Here is a 23,474-nt window from a genome sequence, read left to right as displayed (position 1 = left end):
TTATGCAGTGCCTTAGCACGCTCGTTAAAAACAGTGAGTGCTACTATAAGAGACAAATACACCATTACAAGAAACCTTAAAGAGTAGCGTGACTCTAAATTAAACGAATACATTGTAATATAAGAGGAACGCCCGACCCGCACGCTAAAATAAACCGGGAAAACTCATCGACTCGACAAGCCAGCTTTCTTTTCAGATAAATGTCTATTTGAAGTGAAATTTGCACATTTTTGTATCAAGCACGTCACGAAAAGTGGAGACGTTATTGCCTCAAATTAAAATAAAAACAAGTAATTGCCATTATTTGATGAGCAATATGAAAAGTTATGCTTGTAGATTGGTCAGCTGCCCGTGTTAATCTGTGTCAGCGTTCGGCCTTCGGTTTCGGGGATAAGCAATGTGGCGGTTGTGGCGACGACTACCATCGTGAGGCTTAGCGCTAGCAGTGGTCCTCTTTGCTGGAACGCGCCGAGCACGTCGACGTCGAAGTGCATTAGCAGAAAGGCCACGAGCCAGCGCGATGACCAGACGACAGAGGAGCCCAGGAGACGTATCCTCGAAGGCATGATCTCGCCGGTCAGCAACGCTGGGAGGTGGCACAGGCCTACTGAGTACGCCAGCACCAGCAGTCCAACCGAGATCACGGCACCCCAGCTCGTCGGGCTGGACTCTTCACGCACCGACCAGTGGCTGTGTGAGGAGACGAAGAGCATTTACAAGGCGGATGTGATTTTCTATAGGTGACCGAGCACTCAGAACACGATCTTCATGGTTGGCGGTCGATAACGTCTTCCGGTGAAAGGGCATCTAGGCTTAAGTGCGCCAAACGCTTTTATTGCGATTGCACTTATATGGGCACTTGCAATTATATGGGCTTTTACGGGCCGCGTTCTACGCCCACGCGTGCCCCCTCGGACCGCTGTATCTTGAAAGCCATTTGCGGCGGGGACAGAGTCCAGCCTATGCTGTGTTTTCTCGGGTTAGTTCAGGTTAATGCGAGCGGTGGTACGAAGGTCCATTCGCTGGCTGCAGCAGCCGCGTTTACTCAGTACAACATTTTGACAGCGAGTTTCCGCGGTCATCGAGTGAGATGCGTTCATGTTTGCTTGTGCGCACGTGACACCAGGTCTGTTAATTTAGATTGTATGCCTATTTTTACAAGTTTATACGGAAAATAAAACTACTACCCTAATTCCGTATAGCTGTCCACTAATGTTCTGTCGCAATCAATGCTTCGCCTTTAGGGCGAAACTGCGGCTTTTTTGCCCATACACCCTCCTTCGAGTGTAATATTTTCTTAACACCCCAGTTCTTATAGTTGTAGTCATTGGCCCAATATTGACACGTGTACTTGTTTATTTTTCCCCCGATGACCGCTTTTCACCTGCCAACAAATGATAAACGTAATCGCTCAGCCCGACGTTCCTGCATGTATCGGAAGTTTCTAGAACGTTATTCTAGAACGTTATCGACGCTTCTATCCGTTGTCTGCTCTCACCGACGCCTATGTAATCTGATTGTATGAGCGACGCGAACTGTCTAGTACTTTCTGGAAGACAGGTGGGCACCAGAGATTACTCTGGAACCTTCGATGACGCATGTGCAAAAGCCGACGCGTTTCGCCGCTAATCAGATTTCGACGATCGCCGACTGTGTTACCACTATCGTTGTGCTTCGAGTGTAGCTTGCTTTTGTGGGCGCAGGTTCGCCCAATAAAAAGTCCGTTTCGTCATTCACAGTTTTGCTACGGAAGTGAGTCGGGTAGCCGAACCACGAAGGACTTCTCCATCCTCGGTAAGGTATCGGTGTGAAGAATGCCGGCTTTCTCCTGGGTTTTCGGAACCAGTATTGTAGCGACAGAGAAGAGACCGACACCCGAGTTGTCCCGATTGAACCTTTTTTTTTTTCTTTGTTCTTTTTATTGCGTGTTCACGATAAGCCCAGCTCGCCGCCCTCTTCGGCCTTGTCTTCCCTGGTTGTGTTGTGCGAAGCATTGCGTTTCCCGCCACTGCTTGCCCGTGGTAGACTCAAGAATAATGATGCTCCTTTAAACTCTTCCTAATACATCGGCCAGCCTGACCAATGTACGCGTTTTTGAAAGACAAACGTATCGAATAAACATAATTTTAAATGCGGCCTATAAGTAGTTTACGGGGTTGTGCAAGACAGGTGTCCGCCTTTTTGTTTCCTATTTGACTTTGTTGTTGTCCAAGTTGTTGGTTACCAAGGGCTTCTTTTTTAAGAAGAAACATGGTTTTCTCAAAGATGTTTCTTATGGAAATCACAGAACTATATATGACGTCACTAATTCAGCAGAAAACATGTTTGTAATTGACGCTATATTTCTAGAGTTCAAAAAAGCCTACGACTCAGTTTCAAATGGGGAAGAAACATCAAATGGGGAAGCAATATACTTATAGACAACAAGATTATTAAACTTCTTCAAGATAATAATAATGTGCTTAAGCCGTGTGGCCGGTATAAAAATGTGATGTTGAAATAACTTCTGGAGTTCTACAGGGAGCAGTCTTTTGCAGGAGCAGCACCAAGGAGCAGCCCTTTGCTATTTTTAATTTTTATAAATGACCTGGTAGGTTGTTTGTGGGTGACTACGTAGTGTACAGGACAATATGTGGTAGCAATGACAATAGAGCACTTCAGAATGTCCTGGATCATAATAAAATTTTGCGTAAGTTCTGGCAGCTTAATTGAATGGTAATTTATATTATCATGTCAGTTTTCAGAGGCGTTACCACACAAGTAAGGATACCTACGCAATTGATAATACCACTAAAGCAGGCGTCCAAAATTAAGTATTTAAGCGTTGTACTTTCTGATGATCTAGCTTCTTGGAATCACATACTCAAATAATTTAAAGAGCTAGCATCATTTTGATCGTCGTCAGTACGACATTCCGCAGGGTTCCAACGAATCTTGAGACAGTAATCTATCAGTCACTTGTGTGACCTAATTTGGCAATATGTTCCTGATTTGCGGCACCCCCATCAAGATTACATTATGAAGAAATTGTAATGGTTGAGAAATCGCGCAGTTTCATTTATTTGCTAGTCGTTTTCTGGGAAGGTCAGTGTAACAAAAATAAAGGACGCTCTTGGATTATAGCCTCAGCAGAGAAGGCGACACTGTCATCGACTAAAGATCTTGCACTGTATCTGCGACAACTTGAGTACAATTAACAAAAGCAAATATTTTAGACCACCAAAATATGTGTTAGCCAGTAGAGACCATCAGCACAAAATACCAGAGATGTCGTGCAGGTGTAACTATATAATGTTATCGTTTTTCTTGAACAATATCCATCGTTTCGTTGCATGGCTCACTAATTAAGCTGTGACCAGAGGTTTTCAGCCGTGATTTATTAACTCTCTAAAATTATACGTGTTAACTTATTATATTAATTTCACCTTTTATGTTTGTTGTTTCTCGATGGATATGTAAGAATGTCAATTTGCATTTCTGTGTTGAACTCGTGTTTAATTCTTGAAGTGATATTTTGCTGCAAGTCTACGTCTACGTAGGTCTTCCATTTATACATGCAGTTCCACTCAACTGCTCTAATTCTTTGAAGCTGCAGGGTAAACAATAAATAAATAAATACATCAATAAACAAACAAATAAATAGATAGATAAACAAATGAATAAATAAATTAATTTAGGCCTATACTGCAAGAAACCTGAAAGGGGTTTCGTCATCATATAGCATTAGCCATTCGGGTGCCATTGGCCCAATGTCTCTCTGTGTGCAGGCGACATCAAAAAACCACCACATGTGCTGAAAACCCGACCACCTCTTAAATATTCACTCAAAAGAAACAGAAAAAAAAAAACAAAAATATGTTGGAAATTACGAGAGTCAGGCTAATGAGCTCACGTGAAAGCTAAGTGCTCCAGGGGCCGGAAAATGATGAGAACGCTTGCAGCCAGGAAGGCGGACGCTGCAAGCAGAGTGCGTCGATTTGCGGCCTTCGTAAAAGCAGCGGCTAAGCTGGCGCACCCGAGGTGCGCGGCAACCAGCATTGCGGCCAGTAGCTGCGGCGATATTTCTGCCACCGCATTGCCCATCACCTGAATAGCACGCAGCAGGCAAAGTTGGGCGCCTGAGATGTTCTGAAGGAGGTGCAGCAGAAGGCACGCGGACACCATTCTGTGGATGTGGAAAAAAAAAAGAAAATGTCACAGTTTCGCCCTAAGGGCGAAGCAATGAATGCGATAGCAACACAGCAATGTCATACGAAGTAAGGTGAGCGGCTTTGGTAGCAACAACACGCAGAACTGTTGTCGACGCCATCGGCGTTTTGCCCGCGTTAGCTCAAAATGCGTGCGGCGTTGGTGACTGTTGCTGGAGCCTCTGATATAAATAGGCACTTGGTGCCGCAGCTAAACGTCGCCTCCCTTCCCTCCCCCTCCCCCACGGCCTCTCGCGCGTCTGAAGAATGCGCGTTTGCTCTACATATATGGTGATTATAAAGGAGAAAAGAGACGCCTACTTCTGCAGCCCTTAAGCGAGCACGGCACAGAACGCGCGTTTGTTCTCCGCCGTGCGTTCACTCCCCGTGAAAGACGCGCCCCTCGCGCCCTTTCACTCGCACATACAGCGTTCGGCGCGCGGCGACGATTTCATCTCCAAATGACGTCATACGGAACCTCACGGCGACGGCGACGGCGACGCCGACGGCAGAAATCTGCTTTTGAGTGTCCATATAATTGCTATCGCAATAATAGAGAAGGCACAATGGGAGATATAGAGATTCGCCTAAGGGTGGCTTTTGGAACCCAGTTAATGTCCTAAACAGAAAACTTATGTGAGCAAATTTACATTCTCGCGCTACAGATATACAGTTTCAAGTGCTATATGTTTTTATCGTTTATCCTTTCGTCACATCCTGAGATTAGCAGGTTTGCAAATGAGGAAGACTATAATAATAATAATAATAATAATAATAATAATAATAATAATAATAATAATATTGACATTAATATTCTGAAATGGATAGAATATTTCCTTTGCAAACCGTATCGAATTCGTAGTAGCTCACAATTCTGCATCCCCGCACTGCGCCGTAAAGTCAGTTGTTCCTCATTGCTCATCTTGGGCCCGTTAGTATTGTTAATTTATAAAACGACTTGCTTGCCGTAAATAATAGATCTATTAAACTATTCACCGACGCTTGCGTCCCATAGCGTGCAATGACTAATCAGCATGATAACTTTCAATTTAACATAACTTCTTTTAATCAGATTGTTCGCAGATGACTGTGTTGTACAGAAAAGTTAATTCAGGTCATGACTGTAATGCGCTTGAACATGACCTTGACCACATATCGCATCGGTGTGAGATATGACAAATGAGTTTGAACACCAAAAAATACAAAACCATGACCTTTGGCCGCAAGCTCTCAAATTCCCTCTTCACAAATTCCGTTAACAAGGATGCGCCTCTCGACCACAAATTGCTACAAATATCTTGGTATTCATTTCACACCGAATTTATCGTGGTCAGTGCACACAGAAAAGATAACAGCAAAGCATCGCAAACATTAAGCTATCTCAAACGTAATCTTCACAGCACACCTGCAACTACTCGGAAGCTCGCCTACCAAATTGACTTTTGTGCGCTGTCAGCTAGAATACGCACCTGCCATCAAATCCCACGAAGCCGTCCAGAATCGCGCTGCACATGTCATTGCCCATGAAAAGAACCGACTATCCAGTACAATCAAAATGAAGCAATCACTTTCGCTTCCACACCTACCGTATCGTGGGGATATTGCTTTAATCAGCCTTCTGCACAAAATAGTATACAGTCACCGTCAAACCACACGGCCTCTTTCAAGAACATATCGCTCCTCGGGCCATGTAAATATTAGGACAAGCTTACAATGTCCGTCTGGCCGAACACACGCGTTTACCAATTCTGCTTTGCCTTGTGGGATTAAAATATGGAACGGGTTTTCTGATTGTATTGTTAACATATGTGACCCAAATATTTTCACAAATGAGCAAAATTTCATCATCATCAGACTATATGTCCACTGCATGACGAAGGCATCTGCCTGTGATCTCCAATTACCCCTGTCTTGCGCTAGCTGATTGCAACTTGCGTCCGTTAATTTCTTAATTTCATCACTCCACCCATTTTTCTGCCATCCTCGACTGCGCTTCCCTTCACTTGGCACCCATTCTGTAACTCTAATAGCCCCCGGTTATCCATTTGAAGCATTCCATGGCCTGCCCAGTTCCATTTTTCTTTCTAATAATGTCATTTAGAATATTGGATATCCCCGTTTGCTCTCTGATCGACACCGCTCTCTTCCTGTGTCTTAACGTTATGCCGACCATTTTTCATTCCATCGCTCTTTGTGCGGTCCTTAACTTGTTCTCGAGCTTCTTTGTTAACCTCCAAGTTTCTGCCCCATATTGCCGCGCGCTTGTGCCACTTGCTCCCAGAAGAAGACGAGGACAGTCGTTCACGAGCTAGCGCCTTGGTCTTTTGTCGGTGCTGCACTGCCCCTTTGGCGACTCGGACTTACCTTAACGGCCTCTTTTAGAAGTCGCCTGTTCATTAAACGTGATATTTTTCTGGTGGAGGTGCTGGGTACTCTCGACCCATGCAACAGACCCCTCCCAGCAGCAGGCATGTTAGACCGATACCGGAGCTCACGCCAGTACACCGCGTAAGCCGGTGATTCCAGGGATTGGCCCCTGAGTTTGAGTCTTTACCTGAGAGGAGAACGACAACGTCGGCAGGTATTGATGCTACATCTGCTACTACCTCGACTAACCCTGCGACGGCTACTCCGGTACCTCCGGTACCTCCTCATTACACCCTGCAAAATCCGCGTGTGCCAAATCCCTTCCATGGCGACCTTCTAGAAGACGTGGAAGACTGGCTGGCGGACTTCGAGCGCGTAGCAGAGTTCAACGGATGGGCAGACGAGGCGAAGCTCAAAAACGTTTATTTCTGTCTTTTGGATGGTGCTCGCACGTGTTTCCAGAACCGCGAAGGCGTCCTGACAACATGGCGTGAGTTCTGTCACAGTCTCTTGGACACCTACGCCAGCTCCGATCGCCAAGAACGAGCAGAATGGGCCCTCCCGTCTCGCATTCAGAAACCCAACAACAGTGTGGCTATGTACGTGGAAGACATGGTACGTCTCTTCAGGCGAGCTGACCCTAGCATGTCGGAAGGCAAAAAAGCTGCGTCACTTGATGCGTGGAGTGAAAGAACAGCTTTTTGGTGGACTCGTTCGTAGTCCGCCCAAAACGATTGGGGAGTTTCTCACTGACGCCGTCGCCATGGAGAAGGCCCTGCACCCGCGCTCGCACCAATACGATCGCCAAGTGAACCTCTCCTCTGCTACCAGTGACCTAGAAGCTCTCACGATCGCCGTCGAGTCGCTCCGCGAGTTTATCCGAGCGGTAGTGCGCGACGAGCGGCGCTGCATCAGACATAGCAGCCTTCAGCCAACTTCATCGCTAGCATCGTGCGTGACGAAGTGCAGCATGCGCTCGGCGCACCATGTTACGAAGCAGTCCTTCAGGCCGCTCCAACACTTGAGGCCTTCACAACATCAAGTGTACCTCGACGCGCAACCTACGCTGACGTTTTAAGATTCACCGCCCCGTCTCGACGCGCAACCTACGCTGACGTTTTAAGATTCACCGCCCCGTCGCCAGCGACACCTCCTACCATGAGCAATTGCCAGCGTGCGACTTATGCCGACGCGTTGGAGCCCCATATCCCGGCACCAGCGCCCCTACCTGCCGTCACCCCGTATGCGACGCTTCAGTCAGCGCAGGCGGTTCCTTATTTTGGAGAGGCTCGGCCATCCGCGCATAAATCCGACATTTGGCGCATGTCCGACCGACGACCGCTCTGTTACAACTGTGGTGAGGCGGGCCATTTATTATACCGAGAGTGCCAGTACCACAGCCTTGGACTCCAGGGGTTTCCTATCAACTTACTCCGACCCCGTTTCGGACAATGTCCACCCGAGCGCGCGCCACCGTCATCAAGGCGCCAGTCGCGATCGCCGTCACCCCGACCATCCTATTCGGGAGGTGCAAGGCGGATGTCGCAAGGACGATCTCCGAGCCCTCGCCTGGAAAACTGATGTCAGCGACCTTTCGAGGCGAGGCCGCTGATACTAGACGTGCCGAAGACCTCCAATCGAAGCGACCGCAGACCAACGGAGACTTGACGACGCCAGTGTCCCAGGCTGGAGACTTTTCCATGAACATACCTGTGCTGATCTACGGTCGAAAGGTTACTGCCTTAATCCACACTGGCGCTAACTATTCGATTATCAGCGGAAGACTGTCAAGCCGTTTAAAGAAAGTCGTTACGCCTTAGACAGGGACGCACGTACGGACAGCTGGCGTACCTGTCGTCAAACCGCTTGGTCTTTGCACTTCTCGGGTGCAAATTCAAAATTCTGCGTTTCCGATCAGCTCCATTGTTCTCCGAGAATGATCCCGTGAATTAATACTCGGAATAAACTTTCTTCGAGAGTATGGCGCCATCATCGACCTCCGCCGACGCTGTATCTCTTTGTCTACAAAGAAAGCGACGACACGAGACGCCAGCCGCCGCACAGCCGCTCTTCGAATTTCCGACCACAGCGTCACGGTACCACCTCGTGCTAGTGTCATGATTCCGGTAACGTCCGAGGGCATACGTGAAGGCGAAGTACTCGCAGAGTGCAACGTCTGCCTTCTACTTACCCTCGGAATTAGCGTGGCTCGAGGAATAATTCACGTTAGGGATGGCCAAGCTGACGTCTTGATCACCAATTCCACAAATGAGCACCGACACCTCTTCCGGGGCACTGCAGTCGCTTACGCTGAAGCCTGGGTTGAAGAATGCGTCTCAGATATCCCAGATATACAGTGATGAAGAATGCGTCCCAGATATCGACATCAATAACGAGCTGTCGAATAAGGCGGCACTGCGGGGATTGTTACGTGTATTCAAGGACTGCTTTGCTCGATCATCGAAAGTCAGTCAGGCGCCAATCAGGCATCATAGGATAATTACTTACGACGATGCACGTCCTAATCACCAGCAGCCATACCATGTTTCGCAGAAAGAATGAGAAGAAATTCAACGACAAGTCAAGGAGATGATGAAGATGGCATCATCCAGCCTTCAAACAGTCCGTGGTCGTCACCGGTTGTCCTGGTAAAGAAAAAGGATGGCACTCTCCGCTTCTGTGTTGTTTACAGAAAACTCAACAATCTCACAAGGAAGGATGTTTATCCGTTGCCGCGCATAGATGACTCTCTTGACCGGCTGCGGCGAGCCAAGTATTTTTGCTCCCTGGACTTGAAAAGTGGGTACGGGCAATTTGAGGTAGATGAGCGTGACCAGGAAAAAACAGCCTTTGTCACTCCGGATGGACTTTACGAGTTCCAAGTACTTCCGTTCGGGCTGTGCTCTGCTTCTGCAACCTTCCAACGGATGATGGACACGGTACTAGCTGACCAAAAATGGCCAACCTGTCTCGTCTACCTGGATGATGTGGTCGTATTTTCAGGCAGCTTCTCCGGACATCTTAAGCGACTGTGGCAAGTGCTCGAGGCAATTCGATCGGCTAACCTCACGTTAAAGCCTCAGAAATGTCACTTCGGTTATGAAGAATTGAAGTTTCTTGGGCATGTTGTGAGCGCGGAAGGCGTCCGTCCCGATCCCGAGAAAACTGCCGCTGTAGCTGATTTTCCGACTCCTACAGACAAAAAAAAAACGTTCGACGCTCCCTGGGATTGCGCATACTATCGGCGCTTTATACGCAATTTCTCTAAAATTGCTGCACCACTTACTCGTCTCAATAGAGACGACACGCCGTTCATCTGTTGCTCTGAACAAGACGCAGCTTTCGCCGAGCTTTGACATCGCCTGGCATCGCCCCAGTTCTTGGACATTTCGACGAGGACGCCGTAACAGAAATTCAGACCGACGCCAGTAACGTCGGTCTGGGTGCGGTACTCGTACAGCGGCAGGAGAACGACGAAAGAGTCGTAGCTTACGCCAGTCGCACCCTATCCCGACCCGAGTTCAATTACACTACCACGGAGAAAGAGTGTCTTGCCGTCGTATGGGCATTTGCCAAGTTTTGACCTTACCTCTATGTCCGAACATTCAAGGTCCTGACGGATCATCACTCCTTATGCTGGCTGGCAAACCTAAGAGACCCTTCTGGACGACTGGCATGGTAGAGCCTGCGCCTGCAGGAATGCGACGTGACCATCGTGTACAAGTCAGGCCGCACACACGACGATGCCGACACATTGTGGCGCGCACCTGTTGAACCTACCGATCAACACATCGAAGACGACAGCGCTTTTCTCGGCGCCGTAATCGGGGCGGATGTATCGACACGGCAGCGAGCAGACTGTGAATTGCACCCTATGACTGAACATCTAGAAGTCCGCAACGTCACTCTGCCTCCGCAAATTGCTCGCGGTATGTCGTCGTTGTGTTTATTATGTATGTCCTATACAAGAATTCTGCTGCCAGCAACAACACCTATCTTTTGGTCGTACCCGGAGACCTTCGTGACGAAATCTTGTTCGCATGCCACGACGAGCCTGCGTGTGGCCACTTGGGTTTCACTCGAACCTTTGCCAGGGTACGGAAATCGTACTACTGGCCGCAACTCGCCACTTGCTTTAAGCGATACGTCCAAGCCTGCCATGAATGCCAACGCCGAAAGTCGCCGAATGTGCAGCCTGCGGGATTGCTGAATCCTATCAAGCCGCCTCGAGGGCCCTTCGATCAAGTCGGAATGGACCTCCTGGGCCCGTTTCCGTGTCTACTTCCGGAAACAAGTGGATAATCATCGCCATAGACTATTTGACCCGCTATGCTGAAACAAAGGCTCTTCCTAAAGGCACAACTTCTGAGGTTACACAGTTTTTCGTACAGAACATCGTACTACATTATGGCGCCCCATTCTGTGGCGCCACAGATCGAAGAGCTGCGTTTATATACGGCAAGGCTGCTTGAAGAAGTTTTTCAGCTGAGTTACACCACGCACCGAAAGGCGACTGCCTATCACCCTCAAGCAAATGGCTTCACCGAAAGGCTTAACAACACATTGACCGACATGCTGTCGATGTGCAGCATAAGACGTGGGACGAGGTACTACCGTACGTCTAGGACAAGTCTTTCTGCCCGTCAATGTTTTGTTTAGCATCGAGTCGATGCTCTTCGGGGAGGAGGGGTAATGCCACGCGCTTGTGCCACTTGCTCCCAGAAGACGAGGACAGTCTTGTTCACGAGCTAGCACCTTGGTCTTTTATTGGTGCTGCGCTGCCCCTTTGGCGACTCGGACTTACCTTAACGACCTCTTTTAGAACTAGCCTATTCATTAAACGTGGCAATATGTTAGCACCGGTAAAATGCAATGATTGTACACTTTTCTTTTAAGCGACACTGGTAATCTCCCAGTCAGTATTTGGTAATGCCTGCCATATGTAATCCAGCCCAATTTTATTCCTCTATAAATTTCTTTCTCATGATCATGGTCCCCTGTGAGTAATTGACCTAGATAAATGTACCCTTTGCAGACTCTAGAGGCTGACGGGCGATCATGACTTCTTGTTCCCTTGCCAGGCTATTGCCCATTATCTTTGTATTCTGCACGTTAATCTTCAACCCCTCTCTTACACTTTCTCGGTTAAGGTCCTCGATCATTTGCTGTAATTCGTCCCCATGGTTGCTGAATAGGACAATGTCATCTGCAAACCGAAGGTTTCTGAGATATTTGCCATTGATCCTCACTTCTAAGCCTTCACATTCTATGAGCTTGAATACTTCTTCTAAGCATGCAGTGAATAGCATTGGAGAGATTGTGTTTCCCTTCCTGACCACTTTCTTGATAGCTATCTTTCTACTTTTCTTGTGGAGAACCAAGGTTTCTGTGAAATCCTTGTAGATATTTGCCAAGTTATTCACCTATGCCTCCTGTATTCCTTGATTAAGCAATGCCTTTATGACTGCCGGTATCTCTACTGAACCAAATGCTTTTTCATAATCTTTGAAAGCCATATATAGATATCGACTGTACTCCGCAGATTTCTCGATTACCTGATTGATGACATGGGCATAATCCATCGTAGAATATCCTTTCCTGAAGCCAGCCTATTCTCTCGGTTGACTGAAGTGAAGTGTAGCCCTGATTCTGTTGGAAATTACATTGGTGAATATTTTATGCAATACTGAAAGCAAGCTAATGGGTCTGTAATTCTTCAATTATTTAACGCCTTCCTTCTTATGGATGAGTATAATGTTGGCGTTCTTCCGGCTTCCTGGTAAACTTGAAATAGTGAGGCATTGCGTATAATGAATGTTTTATGTATGTATGCTCAAAACGACAGTATTTGATGTGCAATTTGCGTGCATTGTGTATAATGTACATTATGTTATTATATTTGTATTTCTTTCTGTGCTGTACCCCACCCCTGTAACGGCCTCCGGGCCAACAGTATGCCTAAATAAATAAAATAAAACATAAAAAGGGCCGCAAGCTTTCAAGCATATCTCCTCAATCTTTAAATAAATCGACTGTCATTCCACCTTCTCCAGCAGCTTTTCCACTGGTCAGGTCTTTCAGGGCCCTTCTAACTGCATCGCTAGTTATAGAAGGAGCCTCTGTATGCTATTCATCACTACTTCGAATGAAAGTACCTTGGCTGCTCTGGGCACTGTAGAGGTCAGTATAGAATTCTTCCGCTGCTTTTACTATGTCATCAAAATTGCTGATGATATTACCCTGCTCATCTTTCAATGCTTACATTTTGCCTTGTCTTATGCCATGTTTTCTTCTCATTTCATGCGGTGTCCATATTTTACTACATCCTCAATCTTTTCCACGTTATAATTTCGAATACCCCCTACTTTCGTCTTGTTGATCAGATTTGACAGTTCAGCGAATTCTATTTGACCTCTCGAGTTTGACACTTTCATGTCTTGCCGTTTCTTTATTAGGTCCTTTGTTACTTGGGAGAGCTTACCTACTGGTTGCCTTGGTGCCTTACCTGCCACTTCAATTGCTGCTTCTGAGATCAGCCTAGTTATGGTTTAATTCATGACCTCTATATTGTCACGAGCCTCGAGAAGTAGTCGTGAAGGTTTAATAACCCGTAGAGCAGCTGGCTCTTGAGAGACGCGACCGTCGGGGCTGGCTCGAGCAGGGAAGGAGCGCGCGGTCTTCTTTGTTCTCTTAGGCTCGACCCACTCTTGCCCTCGACACACTACCTGCAGGTGGCAATATCCCCCCTTCCGACCAAAAGCATCGCCTCGATGCTAAAAAAATGGGTGTAGAAGACGAAGAAGAAGGCAGGCAAAGCCAAAGTACACAAAAAAGTAAACTTCACGCCGACACAGTCAATGAATGAACAAACAAGCTCCCGAAGATAAATTAAAAGTAGAAACAAAGAAGGGAATGAGAAAAAAAACGAAAACAAAAAAAAAAGTTACAGACGCGCAATGTACGGCTTCATGCGCACAACATGAACTATGTCTGAGCTCGGTTGTCTTTGTGTCCTACTCCGTGTCTGCGATGTTGTGTCCGGAACAGCTTCGTAGTTTACGTCACTGACGCGGCGGAGCACTTTATACGGACCGAAATACCGGCTCAGCAGCTTTTCACAGAGGCCACGAAGGCGAACGGGGGTCCACACCCAAAAATGGTCCCCGGGGTTGTAGGACACGTCCCTGTGGCGGATGTTGTAGCGTCGTGAGTCTGCCTGCTGATGCTGGCCGATATGCAGTCGCACGAGCTGTCGAGCTTCCTCAGCACGCTCTGCAAATTCCTTGGCGTCAGTTGTCAATAGGTCAGCGTCTCTACACGGCAGCATAGCGTCGAGCATCGTCTGGACTTCGCGACCGTAGAGAAGGCGAAAGGGCATGAAACGCGTCGTCTCTTGCACGGTGGTGTTATACGCGAAGGTCACGTAAGGCAAGATTCAATCCCATGTTTTGGGTTGGACGTCGACGTACATTGCGAGCATGTCTGTGACCGTCTTATTCAGTCGCTCGTTAAGTCCGTTGGTCTGCGGATGGTACGCGGTCGTCTTGCGATGCTTGGTGTTCCTTAATTCAAAAACTTCGTCCATAAGCTGCGCTGGGAATGCTGTCCCTCTGTCTGTTATTACAGTGGAGGGAACACCGTGACGCAAGACGATGTGGCGCATGAAGAATTGCGCTACCTCCGAGGCCGTGGCTCGTGGGATCGCCTGCGTTTCAGCATAGCGTGTTAAATAATCAGTCGCGACGATCACCCATTTGTTGCCGTCGGCAGACAGAGGAAACGGTCCGAGAATGTCCATGCCGACTTGGTCGAAAGGCGTGTGAGGTGCTTCAATTGGCTGGAGTAAGCCAGCCGGTTTAACGGATGGTGTCTAGTGTTCGTGAAAAGCCTAAATGACCAGACGTCGGTTCGTCATGGCAAGTGAAGAGTACGTCATCACGCATGTCCCTTGGAACCACCAGGAGGTAAGCACAGCTGGTCGGACGAGTATTCTTCTTATACAGCACGTTGTCTCGCAGACAGAAGGACGTCAGCGAGCGGGACAAATGGCGTGGTATGGTTTTGTCGCGGCCCTCTAAATGATTGATGATTGGTTGAATCTCAGCGTCATCACGCTGCCGTCTGCTCAAGTCCGACGAACTAATGGCGCCCAGGAAGCCGTCATCATTCTCTGTTTCCTGACTGGCAGGATCAATGGGTGCGCGGGACAGCGTGTCAGCGTCTTCATGCTTACGGCCAGACTTATAAACGATGGTGATGTCAAATTCCTGTAGCCGCAAGCTCCACCGTGCCAGTCGTCCTGAAGAGTCGCGCATGCAGCCAACCAACAGAGGGCATGGTGGTCCGTCACTACCTTGAAGGGACGACCATAGAGATAGGGGCGAAACTTGATGATCGCCCACACGACCGCGAGGCACTCTTTCTCCGTAGTCGAATAATTCGCCTCGGCATGGGACAGGGAGCGGCTGGCATACTTTCCACTCCATCTTGGAGCTGGACGAGCACGGCGCCAAGGCCAATACTACTGGCGTCGGTATGCACCTCAGTATCACCGTCATCATCAAAATATGCAAGAACGGGTGCTGACTGCAGGCGCTGTCGTAATTCAGCAAAAGCCTCCTGTTGCTCATTATACCACACAAATGGCGTATCGTCCCTTGTAAGGCGAGTCAGGGGTTCCGCTATCTTCAAGAAGCCTTTATTAAACCGGCGATAGTAGGCGCACAAACCCAAGAAGCGTCGGACAGCCTTCTTATCGGCAGGAGCTGGAAACGCGGCCACAGCGGCAAGCTTGTCTGGATCGGGTCAGACCCCTTTGGCACTTACTACATGTCCAAGGCACTTGAGCTCTTCATAACCAAAGTGGTATTTTTGGGGCTTAAGTGTGAGGTCTGCTGATCGGATGGCTTCTAGCACACTCCGTAGGCGGTGAAGATGCGGCTCGAACGTTTTAGAGAAGATGACCACATCATCCAGGTACACAAGACAGGCCTGCCACTTCAGTCCAGTAAGGACAGTGTCTATCATTCGCTGGAAAGTAGCCGGGGCTGAACACAAGCGAAAAGGAAGCACTCGAAATTCATAGAGACCATCTGGAGTCACAAAGGCTGTTTTCTCGCGGTCGCGTTCTTCTACCTCGATTTGCAGTATCCGCTATTTAAATCGAGTGAAGAAAAATAGTGGGCACGCCGCAGTATACCTAAGGAGTCGTCGATAGGCGGCAGCGGGTACACGTCCTTTTTAGTAACGTTAGTCTGGCGTACCTTGGAAGAATGTGCGAAGGTCCTGAATTCAAGCAAGAGCTTGGGCAGTGCTGTCTGGCTATCGTTGGACAGTTCAGAACTCATGTCGAGATGGCCCAGAGACGTGTCTGCTGTGTCCACTACTTCTGACGTGAAACAGTTGTTAACGTTTGCTACTGCGTCTGCAAACGCTAACGAAGTGGCGCGGAACAGGTGTCGGTGCTCGTAGCTAAAGTTGGTAACAAGCAATTGCGAATGACCAGCACGAATCTGTATAACACTTCGAGCCACGCAAACACCTTGCTTCAGTAGGTGCTCCAAGTTAGTTTCAGCCACCGCTTCGCCATTGCGTAAGCCACAACATGTGACGTCGGCGAGGACACTGGCTCGTGGAGGAAGCGTTACACTGTCTGCAGAAACACGAAGTACGTCGTCGCGCCGTTGGCCGTCTTGCACATCGATTGCTCGTTAGGCAGAGAACGTGATACGACGCTCTTGCAGATCAATAATCGCCCCGTACTCCTGCAGGAAGTCAACTCCAAGAATGACGTCGCGGGAGCATTCGCGTAAGACAAGGCAACTCGCTACGAATGTAGGTCCTTGAATCTCCACTCTAGTAGTGCAGGCGCCCAGGGGAGTAACGACGTGGCCGCCAGCCGTCCGAATCTGCGAGTTATGCCAGGGCGTGATCATTTTCTTCAGCTGCGTTGCTATTTTCCCGCTTAGTATCGTGTAGTCTGCGCCGGTGTCCACTAAAGCACTAACGACGTAACCGTCAATAGTCACTGGTATATCGAGCGAAAGCCGGTCGTCCCGTTCAGCTGTAGGTGATGTCGGATCGGTATCTTTCCGTAACTGCGTCCGTCGGAGGTCTTCAGCGCTTCGACCGTCAGCGACCTCGCCCCCAAAGATCGGCTCAGTTAGTTTTCCCGGCGGGGACTGGTCGACCCGTCAGGAGAATACCGCCGGGGCGGATGTGAAAATCGTCTCGGAGACGGCGATCGCGACTGCCGCCTGGCAGGCGGCGGCAAACGCTGCTGAGACAGGTATTCCTGAATGTCCCGGGGTCGCTGGCCGTACCGGGGCGGTGGCGAGCATGCGGAAAGCCGCAAATCCCAAGGCGCCGGTATGGGCACTGGCGGCACAAGTAGTCAGCTTCACCGCAGTGGAAGCACAGAGGCCGATGATCGGGTGTGCGCCAAACATCCAACTTCCGAGGGGGCGGGCGTCTGTCGTCGACGTAGTGAACCACTTGCTCCGAACGATGGGCAAATGTAGCGGCATGAACAACGGGCGGCGGCGTGTACCCAGCGTCGTAGTACGATATCGGCTGCGCCGACTGAACTGCCACCGTAGGAGGAGCACGAACGAACAGAGACGGAGAGGAAGCAGGGCGCTTCAGGGCTTCCGCGTAGGTCGCACGGGGGTATTCAGGAGGTGCTGCCGCAGCGTTATCAGGAGGCAAGGTGTCATGGAGCGCCTGGTACAGTTCGTCCTTGATAATGCTTGCTATGGAGCTTACCGTAGGGTGCGGTGTTACGGCGGCCTTTTGCAACTCTTCACGCACTACAGAGCGGATGAGTTCTCGCAGACAGTCACCGTTGCTTCCTATGGCCGTGAGAATGTCAGCAGCAGACATGCTGTTCACTTGCCGCTCATACAGGTTCGAGCTATGCAGAAGCATCTTTTTCCATGGTCACGGCCTCGGACAAGAACTCCGCGACCGTCTTCGGATGGCTGCGTATGAGGCCAGCGAAGAGTTGCTCCTTCACCCCGCGCATCAGATGACGTAACTCCTTCTCCTCCGTCATTCTTGGATCCGCTCGTCGGAAGAGGTGCGTCATGTCTTCGACGTACGTGGTCACAGTTTCGTTTGGCAACTGTACCCGGGTCTGAATCGCTCGTTCCGCTCGTTCGTGGCAATCAGCACTGGTGTAGGTTTTCAAAAGCTGACGACAAAACTCGCGCCACGACGTCAGTTGCTCCTCGCGGTTCTGAAACCACGTACGCGCGCCATACTCCAGGTAGAAGTAGACGTGTCTGAGTTTTTCCGTGTCGTTCCATTTGTTCACGGAGGCCACGCTCTCGAAGTCCACCATCCAGTCTTCGACGTCTTCGAGCACTGTGCCATGAAACGTCTTCGGCACCCGTGGCCTCTCAAGTGTGTTCCGGTTCGACATCGTGCTTCCCCTACCGGTTGGGGCGGTTTGAAGGGAAGCGCTGGTCATACCTGTTGATGTGGTGGGAAATGTAGCGTCGACGGCTTCTGGGGACAGTCCCCTGATCCTGCGGCTGGCCCGATGGACGGGAGTGTCTTCAGGCACTGGATTCGTAGAGCGGATCTTTGGATCAGTCTGCAACATCCCGTAAGGATGCTTACCCAGCACCTCCACCAGTTTGTCACAAGCCTCGAGTAGTAGTCGTGAAGGTTTATTAACCCGTAGAGCAGCTGGCTCTTGGAAGACGCGACCATCGGGGCTGGCTCGAGCAGGGAAGGAACGCGCGGTCTTCTTTGTTCTCTTGGCCTCTACCCACTCTTGGCCTTGACCCACTACCTACAGGTGGCAATATTGTCTTCATCCTCCAGTTCTAAAGCTGCATATTCGTTTGCGAGCACGAGCCTGAATTGGTCTGCTTTTACCCTTACTGCGTCTAAGTTGGCCAGTTTCTTCTTGACTAATTTTATTCTTTCTCTCTCAGACCGCACTAACCTATGGTTCCTGCACTTTACCCGACCTAACACTTCTACATCCTGCACTATGCGTGGATTGGCAGAGAGTATGAAATCTATTTCATTCCTTGTTTCTCCATTACGGCTTTTCCAGGTCCACTTCCTGTTGCTGCGCTTCCTGAAGAAGGTAGTCATTATTGGGAGCCTATTCCTTTCCGCGAATTCTACCAACATCTCTCCTCTAGTGTTCCTAGAATCGATGCCGTAGTTGCCAATTGCTTGCTCACCAGCCTGCTTTTCCCCCACTTTGGCATTGAAGTCACCCATGACGACAGTACTGACTTTGCACATTTCTCATTGCTAATTCATCATCTTCATAAAACTGTTCCATTTCTTCATCATCGTGACTGGAGGTTGGGGCGTAGGCTTCTGCTACCTTCATTCTATACCTCGTATTCAACATTATTACGATGACTGCTACCCTCTCATTAATGCTGTAGAATTCATCAATTTTGCCGCTATGTCCTTATGAACTAGAAGTCCTACTTCGAAGTCTCACTTATCTGGAAGACCTCTGTAGCAGAGGACGTGGCCGTTGGTCAGCACTGTATAAGCCTAATCAGTTCTTCTGACCTCACTAAGGCCAATAATATTTCTGGCAATGCCTGATAATACTTCAAATAGCCCTGCTAAGCTAGCCTTACTCAATAGGGAGCGCGTGTTGAGTGTTGCCAGGTTCAGTTTCCAGTGGTGGCCTGTCCGGACCTAGAGATTCTTTACACCCTCTGCCGCGTCGCGGGTCTGACCGCCGCCTTGTTCAGGTGCTGCGCAGCTGCTGGGGACTGAGGGCCATGGGTTATTTGTAGGAGTCATCAGGAAAGTAGTGGCCGAATACTGCACCAGGGATGCCAATGCCTGTGCTGGTGAGGGAGTGACCTTGTTGAAGCTTAGTGGGCCTTCCTAATTTGGTTGCACCTGGACTAGTATGCTGCTACTGTTGGTGGTGTGTATCATCTGCAGAGCATGTTGTACGTCTTCTTCATCACAATATATATATATATATATATATATATATATATATATATATATATATATATATATTTCTTGCCGGTGTCAGGCGCCACTCCATGCCTGAAAATGTAGTGGACTGGAGGAGAATTCCAGCTTACGACCTTCAGATTAGAAGCCGGTTGTTCTACGTCTGCTCCACGCCACCACTGAGCCAAATTTATACCTTTCTTAATAGCCTTCTCGTATATCGATCCAGTGAATTGTTCCTACCTTCTTCCTGTACTGAAACTTTTTTTTTCATTTTATAAACTTTGTTTTCAGCTTGTATTCTATTCTTTTATATAGTATATGTGTTTTGCTTGTGAATATGTGTATACTTACGCATACACGTTTATGTTCTCGCGTGTATCGTTCGACTTTTCTTTCGCCGTCTTTATTATTCATTCAGGATACATTTTTCCCATTCAAAACTAATGAATTTTACTATGGCTTGTACGATTTACTTGCGCTTGGTTAGTGCTGTAACACCACCCCCTCCCCCCTCACACAATTTTGCAGACCCTGGAACCTGTGAGGTATCCAAATAAACAACAACCGTTCCTAGCATGCGTCCATTTAACACATCCTTAACATTGCAAACAGATCCCTTGGCTACATACGAAGGAATTTCCATAATGCCCCACCCCATTTAATATTACGGCTCTACAAAACACTAATTAGACCCAAGCTAGAGTATGTGTCATCAGTCTGGCACCCTTTTCAAATAGCATTAGTAAATATCATCGAGCCAGTTCAGAAGAGGTCAGCTCGTTTCATCCTTTGAAGTTATTCCATTAAAGCTTGCGTTTTTTAATGAAATCAGACCTTAGCTTTATTAAAGGACGATTTGTCATTGCGGTTTTTTCGCAGAATCCTTTACCAAAATTGCTCACTTAAAGAAGAATTCATTTCAGAACCTTCGTAGATGTCATCGTGTCTTGATCATCTATTGAAAGTGTTCATTCCTTTCTGTCGGACAAATGTTTTCTAACATTTATTTCTGCCAAAGACCAGTGCAGAGTAGAACCGCCTTCCTCCCCTCACCGCCTGTATCGATGACGCATCCTCTTTCAAGACGGCAATAATTGTTTATATTTTGAGTTTATCGCTTTAAATTCTGAAACTAATTATTTAAGGAGGTTGTATTTTACGTATTGTATAACGTCAAATATATACATACATATATATATATATATATATATATATATATATAAACTAAAACCTATTGTATAACGCCCTCAACTGATTATTTGAACCTATGCATTTTTGTTTGTTTATTGTATACCCACTCCCTCTGTTACGCCCTTACGTCCCCTGAGGGTGAGCTGAATAAATAAATAAATATATAGAAAAATAAATAATTAACACTACACCGGAAAGTCTGCTTGTTAAGTTGTTCACTATACGTAAATACTGTGTGTAGAGCTCCAAACTCATGCAGCCCCAAAAGTAGACTAGCATTGAGAAAAATAGATAATGACTAATACCTAGGGCATCTAACGTGCGAAAGCAGCGGATGGTCATTGAGAGACGTCAAATTTCAGAGCTCCGAAGCATGTTTTAAAACTAGCGGTACATCATCATCATCATCATCAGCAGCAGCAGCAGCAGCAGCAGCAGCAGCAGCAGCAGCAGCCTATATTTTATGTCCACTGCAGGACGAAGGCCTCTCCCTGCGATCTCCAATTATCCCTGTCTTGTGCTAGCGTATTCCAACTTGCCCCTGCAAATTTCCTAACTTCATCATCCCATCTGGTTTTCTGCCGACCTCGACTGCGCTTCCCTTCTCTTGGTATCCATTCTGTAACCCTAATTGTCCAACGGTTATCCATCCTACGCATTACATGGCCTGCCCAGCTCCATTTCTTCCGCTTAATGTCAACTAGAATATCGGCTATCCCCGTTTGTTCTCTGATCCACACCGCTCTCTTCCTGTCTCTCAACGTTAGTCCTAAAATTTTTCGTTCCATCGCTTTTTGTGCGGTCCTTAACTTGTTCTCGAGCTTCTTTGTTAACTTCCAAGTTTCTGCCCCATATGTTAGCACCGGTAGAATGCAATGATTGTACGCTTTTCTTTTCAACGACAGTGGTAAGCTCCCAGTCAGGATTTGGTAACGCCTGCCGTATGCACTCCAACCCAATTTTATTCTTCTGTAAATTTCTTTCTCGTTATCAGGGTCCCCTTTGAGTAATTGACCTAGATAAACGTACTCCATTACAGACTCTAGAGGCTGACTGGCGATCCTGAATTCTTGTTCCCTTGCCAGGCTATTGAATATTATCTTTGTCGTCTGCATATTCATCTTCAATCCAATTCTTACACTTTCTCGATTAAGGGCCTCAATCATTTGTTGTAATTCGTCTCCATTGTTGCTGAATAGGACACTGTCATCTGCAAACCGAAGGTTGCTGAGATATTCGCCGTTGATCCTCACTCCTAAGCCTTCCCAGACTAAGAGCTTGAATACTTCTTCTAAGCATGCAGTGAATAGCATTGGAGAGATTGTGTCTCCTTGCCTGACCCCTTTCTTGATAGGTAACTTTCTACTTTTCTTGTGGAGAACCAAGGTAGCTGTGGAATCCTTGTAGATGTTTGCTAAGATAAGCGGTACATAACGTATGCCAAAGCATCAACCGGCGCGCGACAACCAGGGCCCAGAAAATGAAACAGCAGCCTTCGTGGTCAGTAGCAGGACCCCATGCAACCAGTCAGGAGCATAAGCGGTAAAAGGGGTGAGACGTCTAAATCGAGTCTAGGCTTACCTCGCGTGCGTGGGCCACAAGCGGTATGAAGTGGGGCCCATCTGCTGCTCCTGGACGCCTTCTGCCTTGCGCTGACGGAAGTCGGCTGGAGGGTCGACGCCGTACAGACGCATCACGGCTGTGTCGGCGTTCAGTATGAGACCCTTGGACATCAGCCACCGCGGATTCTCGATCACGTAGCGCTGCAGCGCCAGCATGGGCATTGAGGCCATCGCGCAACCAGCCGCCTGTTGCTCCCAGGCGAAACCCGCCAAGGTGTACGCACTCAGCACTCCTGCGCTTATGGCCACCTGCATGCCACGACGCATCGGCAACGCCCTCAGCTGTAGAAAGCAGCACAACCTCTGTGTGTATTAAAGGCGAAGCTATTCTTTGCGAACCTCGTCCGGTTTAGTTACCATGAGTGCTGCGGCCTGGCTGTTCTCTTGCCGAATAGGCCAACCAATCACAGCGGAGTACTCGCGCCATGCGTGTACTCGTGTTTCGACTCTTTATACAGTCACAGAAAGCTCCGCTGTGTCTAGATTCCAACTTGTTGGATCTGCTGCATTTCGTTTGCTTGGTTTTCTTTTTTTTTATGCGAAGCATTCCTTGTCTCATTGTTTCGCAGTAGGTAGGAAGGTTGTGTGTGTGTGTGTGAGTGATTTTAAAAGGAAGAGAAGAGAAAAGTACAGCGCCGTAACTGCCTCTCGGGGGAGGGCACCTCAACAGCGCTGTACAGGGAAGGGGGTGAGGGACATATAGTGACAGGCTAGTGAGAAAGTGGGGTAGAGGGGAGAAGAGAGAGAGAGAAAAAAAAAACGAGCAGCAAGGCCAGGAGGTGAAGGCGGCTCGACTCACAGCCGAGAGCGCAGGTCGGCATCCTCCAAGAAAACAAGTAACGACGCGAAGGCGTGTCTGGCAATGGAGGGGTGTGTGGCTGGGAACAGGAGTTGCCGTGTGGTATCCGCGGGCAACCCGAGGCGATGGTATGCCGCGACAAGTGCGTCGCGCTCCGATGCACGCGCGGGGCACTGGAGGAGGGCGTGCTCAACCGTCTCGACGTCGGCGCACTCCCCACAGGACGGCGAGCCCTCACCCGTCAGCCGATGCAACCTTTCGGCCGTCCGGGCGCAGCCGATGCGGAGTCGCAGGATGAGAGCGCGGTCTCGCCGGCTCAGGCCTCTGCGGGGCAGCAACCTGGGGGGAATGCCG

The 23,474-nt window shown here is 48.5% G+C and overlaps 1 protein-coding gene across 1 annotated transcript; it reads right to left on the bottom strand.

Annotated features, from left to right (window-relative positions):
* Window positions 1-341: 341 nt before the first annotated feature.
* On the bottom strand, window positions 342-22,576 carry LOC119440029 (facilitated trehalose transporter Tret1-2 homolog). The gene is made up of 3 exons (XM_037704975.1): window positions 22,281-22,576; window positions 4,016-4,165; window positions 342-690 (listed from the first exon to the last, which is right to left on the bottom strand). Exons 1-3 carry the CDS (start codon window positions 22,574-22,576, stop codon window positions 342-344), a joined length of 795 nt encoding a protein of 264 aa, XP_037560903.1.
* Window positions 22,577-23,474: the final 898 nt, after the last annotated feature.

Source organism: Dermacentor silvarum, chromosome 2 (genome assembly GCF_013339745.2).
Source record: "Dermacentor silvarum isolate Dsil-2018 chromosome 2, BIME_Dsil_1.4, whole genome shotgun sequence".
NCBI lineage: Eukaryota > Metazoa > Arthropoda > Arachnida > Ixodida > Ixodidae > Dermacentor > Dermacentor silvarum.
The sequence above is the reverse complement of the archived record's forward strand: the minus strand, read 5'-3'. Positions and strand labels throughout refer to the sequence as shown.